At 41.1% G+C, this 12,102-nt stretch overlaps 1 protein-coding gene across 2 annotated transcripts in view; it reads right to left on the minus strand.

Moving 5' to 3' along the window:
- Positions 1–4,387: 4,387 nt before the first annotated feature.
- The window catches only part of c9orf72 (C9orf72-SMCR8 complex subunit), a 195,498-nt gene continuing 187,783 nt past the window's right edge, over positions 4,388–12,102 (minus strand). For both annotated transcript variants that reach the window (XM_080783657.1, XM_080783658.1), the window contains 4 exons: positions 11,598–11,833; positions 10,941–10,998; positions 8,917–9,026; positions 4,388–6,993 (listed from right to left, as the gene is read on the minus strand). In XM_080783657.1, the coding sequence (XP_080639783.1) occupies positions 6,807–6,993; positions 8,917–9,026; positions 10,941–10,998; positions 11,598–11,833 (591 nt within the window). In that variant the 3' untranslated portion in view covers positions 4,388–6,806. The remainder of the gene's footprint in view (positions 6,994–8,916; positions 9,027–10,940; positions 10,999–11,597; positions 11,834–12,102) is intronic.

Genomic DNA, 12,102 nt, shown 5'->3' on the forward strand with positions numbered 1-12,102 from the left:
CAAAAAACATGGGCTATAACGCATCGTTTTTGTCATTTCGTCATTTTTTTCAAATCCTCAAAAATGATGAAAAACGGCGCGCTATAGTATGCCGTACGATATGGGCTATAGCCCATGGTCCAAAATGATGAGAAACGAGGCTAACTTTTTTTTCAAAATTTCAAAAAACATGGGCTATAACCCATCGTTTTTGTCATTTCGACATTTTTTTTCAAATCCTCAAAAATGATGAAAAACGGCGCGCTATAGTATGCCGTACGATATGGTCCAAAATGATGAGAAACGAGGCTAACTTTTTTTTTCAAAATTTCAAAAAACATGGGCTATAACCCATCGTTTTTGTCATTTCGTCATTTTTTTCAAATCCTCAAAAATGATGAAAAACGGCGCGCTATAGTATGCCGTACGATATGGGCTATAGCCCATGGTCCAAAATGATGAGAAACGAGGCTAACTTTTTTTTCCAAAATTTCAAAAAACATGGTCTATAATTCATCGTTTTTGTCATTTCGTCATTTTTTTTAAATCCTCAAAAATGATGAAAAACGGCGCGCTATAGTATGCCGTACGATATGGGCTATAGCCCATGGTCCAAAATGATGAGAAACGAGGCTAACTTTTTTTTTTCAAATTTGAAAAAACATGGGCTATAACCCATCGTTTTTGTCATTTCGTCATTTTTTTCAAATCCTCAAAAATGATGAAAAACGGCGCGCTATAGTATGCCGTACGATATGGGCTATAGCCCATGGTCCAAAATGATGAGAAACGAGGCTAACTTTTTTTTTTCAAATTTCAAAAAACATGGGCTATAACCCATCGTTTTTGTCATTTCGTCATTTTTTTCAAATCCTCAAAAATGATGAAAAACGGCGCGCTATAGTATGCCGTACGATATGGGCAATAGCCCATGGTCCAAAATGATGAGAAACGAGGCTAACTTTTTTTTTTCAAATTAAAAAAAACATGGGCTATAACCCATCGTTTTTGTCATTTCGTCATTTTTTTCAAATCCTCAAAAATGATGAAAAACGGCGCGCTATAGTATGCCGTACGATATGGGCTATAGCCCATGGTCCAAAATGATGAGAAACGAGGCTAACTTTTTTTTTTTCAAATTTCAAAAAACATGGGCTATAACCCATCGTTTTTGTCATTTCGTCATTTTTTTGGAATCCTCAAAAATGATGAAAAACAGCGCGCTATAGTATGCCGTACGATATGGGCTATAGCCCATGGTCCAAAATGATGAGAAACGAGGCATTTTTTTTTTCCAAATTTTCAAAAAACATGGGCTATAACCCATCGTTTTTGTCATTTCGTCATTTTTTTCAAATCCTCAAAAATGATGAAAAACGGCGCGCTATAGTATGCCGTACGATATGGGCTATAGCCCATGGTCCAAAATGATGAGAAACGAGGATAACTTTTTTTTTTCAAAATTTCAAAAACATGGGCTATAACCCATCGTTTTTGTCATTTCGTCATTTTTTTCAAATCCTCAAAAATGATGAAAAACGGCGCGCTATAGTATGCCGTACGATATGGGCTATAGCCCATGGTCCAAAATGATGAGAAACGAGGCTAACTTTTTTTTTCAAAATTTCAAAAAACATGGGCTATAACCCATCGTTTTTGTCATTTCGTCATTTTTTTTAAATCCACAAAAATGATGAAAAACGGCGTGCCATAGTATGCCGTACGATATGGGCTATAGCCCATGGTCCAAAATGATGAAAAACGAGGCTAACTTTTTTTTCCAAAATTTCAAAAAACATGGGCTATAACCCATCGTTTTTGTCATTTCGTCATTTTTTTCAAATCCTCAAAAATGATGAAAAACGGCGCGCTATAGTATGCCGTACGATATGGGCTATAGCCCATGGTCCAAAATGATGAGAAACGAGGCTAACTTTTTTTTCAAAATTTCAAAAAACATGGGCTATAACCCATCGTTTTTGTCATTTCGACATTTTTTTTCAAATCCTCAAAAATGATGAAAAACGGCGCGCTATAGTATGCCGTACGATATGGGCTATAGCCCATGGTCCAAAATGATGAGAAACGAGGCTAACTTTTTTTTTCAAAATTTCAAAAAACATGGGCTATAACCCATCGTTTTTGTCATTTCGTCATTTTTTTCAAATCCTCAAAAATGATGAAAAACGGCGCGCTATAGTATGCCGTACGATATGGGCTATAGCCCATGGTCCAAAATGATGAGAAACGAGGCTAACTTTTTTTTCCAAAATTTCAAAAAACATGGTCTATAATTCATCGTTTTTGTCATTTCGTCATTTTTTTTAAATCCTCAAAAATGATGAAAAACGGCGCGCTATAGTATGCCGTACGATATGGGCTATAGCCCATGGTCCAAAATGATGAGAAACGAGGCTAACTTTTTTTTTCAAAATTTCAAAAAACATGGGCTTGTCATTTCGTCATTTTTTTCAAATCCTCAGAAATGATGAAAAACGGCGCGCTATAGTATGCCGTACGATATGGGCTATAGCCTATGGTCCAAAATGATGAGAAACGAGGCTAACTTTTTTTTACAAAATTTCAAAAAACATGGGCTATAACCCATCGTTTTTGTCATTTCGTCATTTTTTTCAAATCCTCAAAAATGATGAAAAACGGCACGCTATAGTATGCCGTACGATATGGGCTATAGCCCATGGTCCAAAATGATGAGAAACGAGGCTAACTTTTTTTTCAAAATTTCAAAAAACATGGGCTATAACCCATCGTTTTTGTCATTTCGACATTTTTTTTCAAATCCTCAAAAATGATGAAAAACGGCGCGCTATAGTATGCCGTACGATATGGGCTATAGCCCATGGTCCAAAATTATGAGAAACGAGGCTAACTTTTTTTTTCAAAATTTCAAAAAACATGGGCTATAACCCATCGTTTTTGTCATTTCGTCATTTTTTTCAAATCCTCAAAAATGATGAAAAACGGCGCGCTATAGTATGCCGTACGATATGGGCTATAGCCTATGGTCCAAAATGATGAGAAACGAGGCTAACTTTTTTTTCCAAAATTTCAAAAAACATGGTCTATAACCCATCGTTTTTGTCATTTCGTCATTTTTTTTAAATCCTCAAAAATGATGAAAAACGGCGCGCTATAGTATGCCGTACGATATGGGCTATAGCCCATGGTCCAAAATGATGAGAAACGAGGCTAACTTTTTTTTTCAAAATTTCAAAAAACATGGGCTATAACCCATCGTTTTTGTCATTTCGTCATTTTTTTCAAATCCTCAAAAATGATGAAAAACGGCGCGCTATAGTATGCCGTACGATATGGGCTATAGCCCATGGTCCAAAATGATGAGAAACGAGGCTAACTTTTTTTTTCAAAATTTCAAAAAACATGGGCTATAACCTTAGAGTATATATACTCTAAGGCTATAACCCATCGTTTTTGTCATTTCGACATTTTTTTCAAATCCTCAAAAATGATGAAAAACGGCGCGCTATAGTATGCCGTACGATATGGGCTATAGCCCATGGTCCAAAATGATGAGAAACGAGGCTAACTTTTTTTTTCAAAATTTCAAAAAACATGGGCTATAACCCATCGTTTTTGTCATTTCGTCATTTTTTTCAAATCCTCAAAAATGATGAAAAACGGCGCGCTATAGTATGCCGTACGATATGGGCTATAGCCCATGGTCCAAAATGATGAGAAACGAGGCAAACTTTTTTTTTTCCAACTTTTTCCATTCCCAACTTTGCAGCTTCCACCTGAGGAACCGAGACGTGAAAAATATAACTGAGCGTCACTTGGGATGGTCACAAACTCTCCAACCATACCCACCCCATGTAACTTGGAGTTACACTGGACAGGACACTCTTCTTCAAAAAACACATGGAGAACACAAAAGCCACGGTCAACACCCACAATAACATCCTGTGAAAACTAGTGAACTCCAAGTGGGGCACAGACGCACAAACAATCCGTGCAACTCCCATGGCCCTGTCTTTCTCTACAGCAGAGTATGCCTGCTCAAGCTGGAGCCGATCACGTCACACCAAATTGGTTGACACAGCCCTAAATGACACCTGTCGCATCATCACAGGATGCGTCAAGACAACACCTGTCCCGTGCCTTTATGCGCTAGCCGGCACCTCCCCCCGCACATCAGACGACTGTGTATCGCTCAAGATGAATGGAGAACACAGGAGATAGACAGTGAAGTTAGGGATGAATGAAGGAAAGTCTGGAATGAAATGATAGAGAATACCTCACACACATAGTTTCCTTTCGTGGCTGTTTACATCCGAGGGTCGCCGACTCGCCGGTCCTCTCGAACGTAACAGTTTAACGTCATGCCCAGGACGAAAAGATATAGAGAACACCAACATGATGTACAATGTTTTTTCAATTTTTTCATTTATATATAGGGTTGACGACAGAATACAGCAACTTGCAATGGGCCTGGTCTACAACATTAGCGATACACTCATGTAGGTCTATTAGGCCTTCTTCACAACACCAGAGGGAGTTCCACAAACCACGTTCAACCCAGATTCGGCTCAAACAAGGGATTAAACTAATTTTGCTCTATGCCACAAAAATGTGGAACGTCCTACCAACAGCCGTTAAGAAATGTCAATGAGAGGATTGGAACAAACGACGTAAGCCACCTGCACTTCGAACAGAACCTGAACAGAACTTAATTGTTAGGGAGCAGTTACACAAAAGGTAATATAGGTAGGTATGCAGGTGCTTCCCAAAAAATGTGATGTGGAAAAGTTCATTTTCTTCCATAATATAATTCAAAAAGTGAAACTTTCATATACCGGTATTCTAGATTAAATAAAGTAAAATATTTAAAACCTTTTTTTGTTGTAATCTTGATGATTGTGGCATACAGCTCATGAAAATCAAAAAATCGGATCTCAAAAAATGTATAGTTTATGAGACCACTAAAAACATATTTATAATACAGAAATGTCGACCATCTGAAAAGTATGTTAATTTGAATGAAACAGATACACTTTCTATCAGAGCAGTCAAAATTCCACAATCTAGGGGCCAAAATGACAAAGTTGTAACATTGCATTTTGTTTTGAAACGCCAGTGTATTTAATATAATAAATAAAATAAAACAGGACATTTTAAACATTTACTCGTGAAACGCCAGCAGCAGATGGCATACTGTACAAACTTCAAGCTGAAAATGGAATAGAACATTGGCATTCAAAAGCAAATACTCAAAGGCTAATTAAATGACGTCATATACTGTACATATAACAGGCACTGGAGACAGTAATGGCTCATGGTTTAATAAATATATAATAATTAACACAAATAGCTAATTCTCCAACAGAGCATCACAACTAGTTTCATTGGCATGAATGAATGCAAAGAAGACCCCATTTTTGTCAAATGAAAACCTAATATATATGTAAAGGCATGCTGGGATACGGCTTTCAAATAAATTAAGGCAAAAGATCAAAATACTATAGAATGATGATATGCACATGGCTGCCATCTTGCCAGCAAGGTGCTATCTCAGAGAGTATAAAGAAAGATAAAGACTGATCCCCCACTCCGCTATTCATGTCAGTGGAAGTTGCTCAGTGGCGTTTTGAAGCACCCGGAAGAGCCTTCTACTTCCGCCTTTTTTTTCTCGATTTGGTGCCCAAAATGCGGAAGTGCACATGTGATCAACGTTAAAGCCCAGCTGCACAGGGTTTCCCCAATCATACTTCCACAGGTCCGCCTGCAGTCCCTCCTCTTACCACTAGGGCCCAGTGCTTCAACGTTGGAGAGCCTCACTGGCCCCTTGTGCTACCTAGGTGCAACTTCCCATAGGCAGCCCATTCATCCAAACAGAACAGTCCTATCTAATTGTATTAAATAACGTCAAATGTCAAACATTGCAGCTGTACCGGACAGTTTGAATTATCCTCTTTCTATCTGCAATGTGTTTGTTTAATGAAAATCCACTGTAGATATTTTATGAGCTACTCCCCGTCAAGAAATTCCTTGCAGATGATCATTTTTCCAAGTGCTGGAGTTTGGAAGTGCTCGTTGACTATCACTCAACAGCCCATGTGTACCAACTGTTTAGAATTTGCACATAATGCAGAAGGTTGCTTTATACTGATAACGAGCGCTTCCAAACTCTGACACAAAAATATTCATCTGCAAGGAATGTCTTGTAGTACGTAGCTCATAACATGTCTATGGTGAATTTTTATGAAACACTTTGCAGATAGTAAGACGATAATTCAAGCTTTTTGTACAGCTGCAATGTTGGCGAGTTTGACGTTATTTAATACAATTAAATAGGACTTTTCTGTTTGGATGAATGGGCTGTCTAATGGGAAGTTGCACCTTGTTAGCACCTTGCTGGCAAGATGGCAGCCGTGTGCATATCATCAATAGAAAGCCACAATGGGTGTCAAGTCAACTGCAGAGACAGTGGTAACGTCTCGCTGTCAAATATAGTTTCATCAAGATCAGTCGTTCCCAAAAAATGTTTAGCTTGAGACCCAAGAGAGAAATTCGATGTCTCGCTGGCTGTGGGCAAAACTAATGAAAATAGCAGATGTACTAAGCTCGCAAACACGTTGTCAGCAGCGTTGGTTTCATTAGACAGCTGGTGGATGGAAAAGAAGCTCCACCTTCTCCGCGGCTGACTGACGCGACGGACAGATTCCCGTAAAAACGCTCTCCTCCTTTTGACACGGGACAAAAAGTGTTGAGGATCACCGGCACAGAAACAAAACAAAAAACAAACGTCTGGATTTCGGGGAGGGGTCACTCTCGATGTGGTGGACTTCTCAGAAGCTGGTGAGCACATCCCTCTCCTGCACGCTGGTGTAGAAGGGCTTGCCGAAGACGAAGGAGTGCAGGCCAGAGCGCAGCTTCTCGGCCAGGGCCATGACGATGCTCAGGTCCCCTTCCGTCCTCAGGTCCAGGTCCGTCTTCAGGTTGCGCAGCGCGGTGAACGGCTTCTTGCCTTTTTGACTAGAGACGGTGGGGGTGCATACTTAGTTTAGACCAGTGGTTCCCAAAAAAACATGCAGTAATCCTGGTCACTAAACTGCCTCCCCCTGGCCAGCCGGGGCGCCTGATGGAGGGGAAAGGAACTGGTTGGAATAACGTGTTCCTTCCACGCGCTACGTCTAACCAGGGAAACTCCCCCCTGTCAGGTGTAAAGGAGCAACGACTTGGACACTCAGGCATGAAGGAAGCATGAGTTCAAGTCCGTTGCTCTCCCCTTGTCCCCCATATATGGGGACTAGGTTGGTGGAGGGTGTGTAGAGCCCAGGATCACATTAGATAATTGACACAGGGGTGAAAAATGGGTTACAAAATCGTGGGATAAAAAAAAAATATATATATTAAAAAAAAAAAGCATTTATCATGAATCATGCGTAAGCTAAGAACGTAACAGTGGAATATCTATATAATGAAACTAATACTATACATATAAACTATACATATATACTATACTATGCTATACATATGTACTATGACGTGCTATGACTACATACAATGATGATGTTTAGGTGAAAAAAAGCATCGTTGGGTCAAAAGTATACCAATACTGCAATTTAAAACTGCTAAGTAAAAGTACGGAATTTAAAATGTACTTGAGTAAAAGTACAAAGGTATCGGCAGCGAAATGTACTTAAAGTACTGAGAGTAAAGGTACTCATTGTGCAGAAAGTTCAAAATCTATTGAAAATAGTATAGGGTTGAAGTGGTTAACCCATTCTGAACGGGAACCCGTTTCGGTGTTTTAATCATTGTTATGGTTTAGCTATTGGAAAAATAGCAGATCTACAAGCTCATAGCGCGCCACCGAGTGCCACGCTACGAGCTTGTAGGTCTGCTATTTATTTTAAATCGTGAAAATGTAGTGCAAAGCTTTGAATATATATTCTCTCAGAGCGAACGTTTTGAACTCAAATCTTTGCTTCTGGGCGGGGGGGGGGTCCCTGGAACAACATATTTTCAGATGGTGGTTGGTGGTAGATCCAAGAAGCTTGCTACACAAGTTTGTTTCACAGCTTATTGGGATCTGGGATCTCGGGAGGCAAATTCGATGACGGGGCTGTTCCTTTTTTTCCAAGATACTTGGTAGATGATTGGATGGGACCGTCTGTCTATCACCGTGTGGGCGTGCAAACACAACCAATCATATTGACGTGTCTATATAGCGTCACATCCGGTTTCGCACATGTCCCGCCCTTAGCTCACACTGATTGGTTCGAACCACGGAGCGGTTCGGCGTTAGCTCAACTCCCCGAGAGATCCCAGATGGTTGCTGTGTTGGGGAACATGGTTACCCAATACCGCCCCCAGCTGGCAGAGTCAGGTTAGGTCGGTGGCCCAATGACATAAATTCTGGGGTCCTTGACATGAAATATTGAGCACCACTGATATACAGTGTTGTTTTCGTCGACTAAAACTATGACGAAAAATGTTCGTCGACTACCTTTTTTCACTGACTAAAACTAAATGAAAACTAAATGAAAAAGAATCTATGATGACTAAAACTAAGACTAAATATACTGACAATTTAGTCAACAAATAAAAACTAGACTAAACTGTTAGGAAGGGACTAGTGGACAAGAGATCCAGTTATATGCTGGGTTGCATGCTGAAAATGGCATGCCATTTTCAGCATGCAACCAAAGTGTAAAATATGTCATTACAACGACATCAAGGCCTGTCAAAACACATTTTAAATCGTATGACATTTAGTCGACTAAAACTAGACTAAACACTAGAACATTCCAGGTGACTAAAATGTGACTAAAACTAAGTGAAAACTATTCAGGAGACAACGACTGAAACTAAAATAGAAGTTTGCTGCCAAAAACAACACCGCTGATACAGCCTAAATGTGTTTTAAAGGAGGTCTTTGGTTGAGCGACTCACGTCTGGTCCTCGATGTACTTGAGCAGCGTCAGAGCCTTCCTGTGGAGCAGCAACAGGAACTGAGCCAGGTACGTACTCCTCAGGTTCAGACCTGGCTTCAACAGAAACACCTGACCACCGCACACACGCACACACACACACACACACACACACACACACACACACACACACACACACACACACACACACACACACACACACACACACACACACACACACACACACACACACACACACACACACACACACACACACACACACACACACAGGAGGATGTGTGAGACTGATGATAATAATAACCCATTCTGACCTGAGATCAGATTCTAAAAATGTCTGTTTGAAAATGACAGTTTTCTGAAAAAGCTCTGTTTCTATGTATGTCAGTGGTTCTTCGATTTTTCTAAAATATAGCAGACCTACAAGCTCGTAGCGCGCCACTCGGTGGCGCGCTACGAGCTTGTAGGTCTGCTGTTTTTCAATAGCTAAAGCATAACATGATGCTAACACCAAAAGGGGTTCCCGACCCGTTCAGAATGGGATAATAACAACAATAATAATCTCAAGTAACCACCGCCAGGCAGGGGGCACTAGCGATAGTTCAGCAACCCGCCACCACCATTCTATTTGGTTGTAGAAGAAGAAGAGCGCCTCCTCGTCTGCCCCCCAAGGTTCTGTCTAAAGAGGACGGGACGCGAAGACCGTATAAGGGCGCCGCCATGTTTGCTCACATGGTGCTCCATGGAAGGAAAGAAACATGCGCGCAGTTGAGACCAAGGAAGCTGAAGGAGGAAGTGTCAGCTGCATAAAACCCACTGCGCATGTTTCTGTCCTTCCATGGAGCACCATGGAGCCAACATGGCGTCGCCCGTACGACGCCATGTCTTCGCGTTCGCGTCTCGTCCTTTTTAGACAGTCCTTGGTCTGCCCAAAACGGCAATGGCGGGAGGTGGTCGGCGCGCTGATCGGACCTGATCACTGGCTAAGAGTCTTTAGAAGCATTCCTATTTTTAGATGCGCAGGTCACGGGGAGTTTCTATTGAGCCACTAAAAACAGTCGCTGTATTTATTATTTATCCAGCGTGATTTGAAATGGAATACTCATAAACAAGTAAGACGCGCAAACGCGGGAAGCGAACGCAGCTATACGTCCAAATATGGAGTGTGTTGCATCAATCACAAACAAATCACTCAGCTCCATATATGGGCACAACAGCGGGACAGACACACAGACAGACATGATATGCTAGGTCTCATAGTAAGTGCTCACTGATTTCGCAATAAAAAGAAAGACAACTTTATAGGTTTATCATTAAATAAAGTGCTGAATAACACTTTAATGGTGTCGTTGGCGGCTCGGGATTTCATTAAAAAATACGTTGAAGAAGTCGTTAGCGGGGGATGAGAATACAGTGATACAGTAATACCAGTATTAGTTCTCCAGATCATGGGGTCGATTAGCTCGGGACTCATTTCATGTCTCTGTTCCTATTGATTTTAAAATTATTTTACTTGTCTATAAAGCTCTCAATGGTCTCGCACCTTCCTACCTACATGACTGCCTGCCTAAATATGTCCCAAACCGCCCCCTAAGGTCTTCCACTGCTGGCCTGCTCGCTTTGCCTAAAGAAATGGCAACTAAAGAAAACGGGGAAGCAGCTTTTTGCTTCTACGGGCCGACGGCGTGGAACAAGCTCCCACTGTACCTTCGACAGGCAGCCTCTGTAGACATTTTTAAAGCACAGCTCAATACCCACTTCTACACTCTTGATTTTAATTGATCTTTTAATTTTTTCACTGTATTGGATTACTGCTCTTGTTTTTTTAATGTTTATGCCTTGCTTTTCTTTTCTTTTTTTTCTCCATTGCTCTGTAAAGCTGCATTTGATGTCATGAAAGGTGCTATAGAAATAAAGTTATTATTATTATTATTATTATTATATTGCATTCATCCGATTAAACTAAAAGTACAAACAGAAGAGGAATGGACAGGTTCATATTCAGTTCACAACAAACGGCATCCTTACCTCATCTATGAATGACTTCACCAACGTGTCTTTGTGCGCGACATCTTGGAATATATTTCTGAAAGGACAAAAGCATCGTCATGGTTAGATACATATATTTAAAGAGTCATAACTGGGAACAGGGAGGAACTCCTTATATGGTCAGCAGCACAGGTAGTAGGGAGGATTATCACAACACTCGGTGTCGCGCTATGTAGGTCTCTATATATATATATATATATTCTTTCAGAGTGAATGTTTTTTAACTCAAATCTTTGTTTCTGGGGGGAGACTGGGGAGGTCCCTGGAACAACATATTTTCAGATGGGGGTCTGGGGCCAAATACAGATAATTCTGGGGGTCCTTGGACTTGAAAAAGGTTGAGTAGCACTGAATTTCGACGTCAGGCCTAAATGGGTTAACCCATTCTGGGTGGGAAGCCCTTTTGATGTTAGCATTATGTTATGCTTTAGCTATTGAAAAATAGCAGATCTACAAGCTCATAGCGCGCCACCGAGTGGCGCGCTAGGAGCTTGTAGGTCTGCTATTTTTGAAAAATCGAAGAACGACTGACATAGAAACATAGCTTTTTCAGAAAACTGTCACGATGTAGAAGAACATTTTTAGAATCTGATCTCAGGCCTAAATGGGTTAAGAAAGACTAGTGTGTTTACGTACAGGTCGGGGGTGAAGGACTCGTCCGTGTGGATGACCGTGTCGGGGGCGATGTCCTGCTCGCTGTCCGTGCGCCACAGCGCGCCCAGCTCCGAGCGCATGTAGCGCCGCTGGTTGTACGTGTGCTCGTGGCACGGCGGCATCTGCCTGACCGTGTTGATGTCCACGTCGATGTGCGTGGTGGGGTACGGGGAGTAGAGCACCTGGCGGAACGGCAGCACGAAGCTCCCCGTGGAGTCCTAAATATACACGATACAACAAACAAACACCGTGCGTCACCAACTGTGTTTAACCCATTCTGACCTGAGATCAGATTCATACGAGGTTTCCACTGGACACACACTGGTCTGATCAACCCATTCTGACCTGAGATCAGATTCTAAAAAATGTCAGTCGCTCTTCGATTTTTGACATGAAAATGTTTGAGAACGACTGACATAGAAACATAGTTTTTTCAGATAACCTTTCAGGATTTACAAGACATTTTGTATAATCGTCCTCAGGTCTA

This window comes from Protomyctophum bolini (assembly GCF_963924005.1).
Source record: "Protomyctophum bolini genome assembly, chromosome: 15".
In the NCBI taxonomy this organism is placed as follows: domain Eukaryota; kingdom Metazoa; phylum Chordata; class Actinopteri; order Myctophiformes; family Myctophidae; genus Protomyctophum; species Protomyctophum bolini.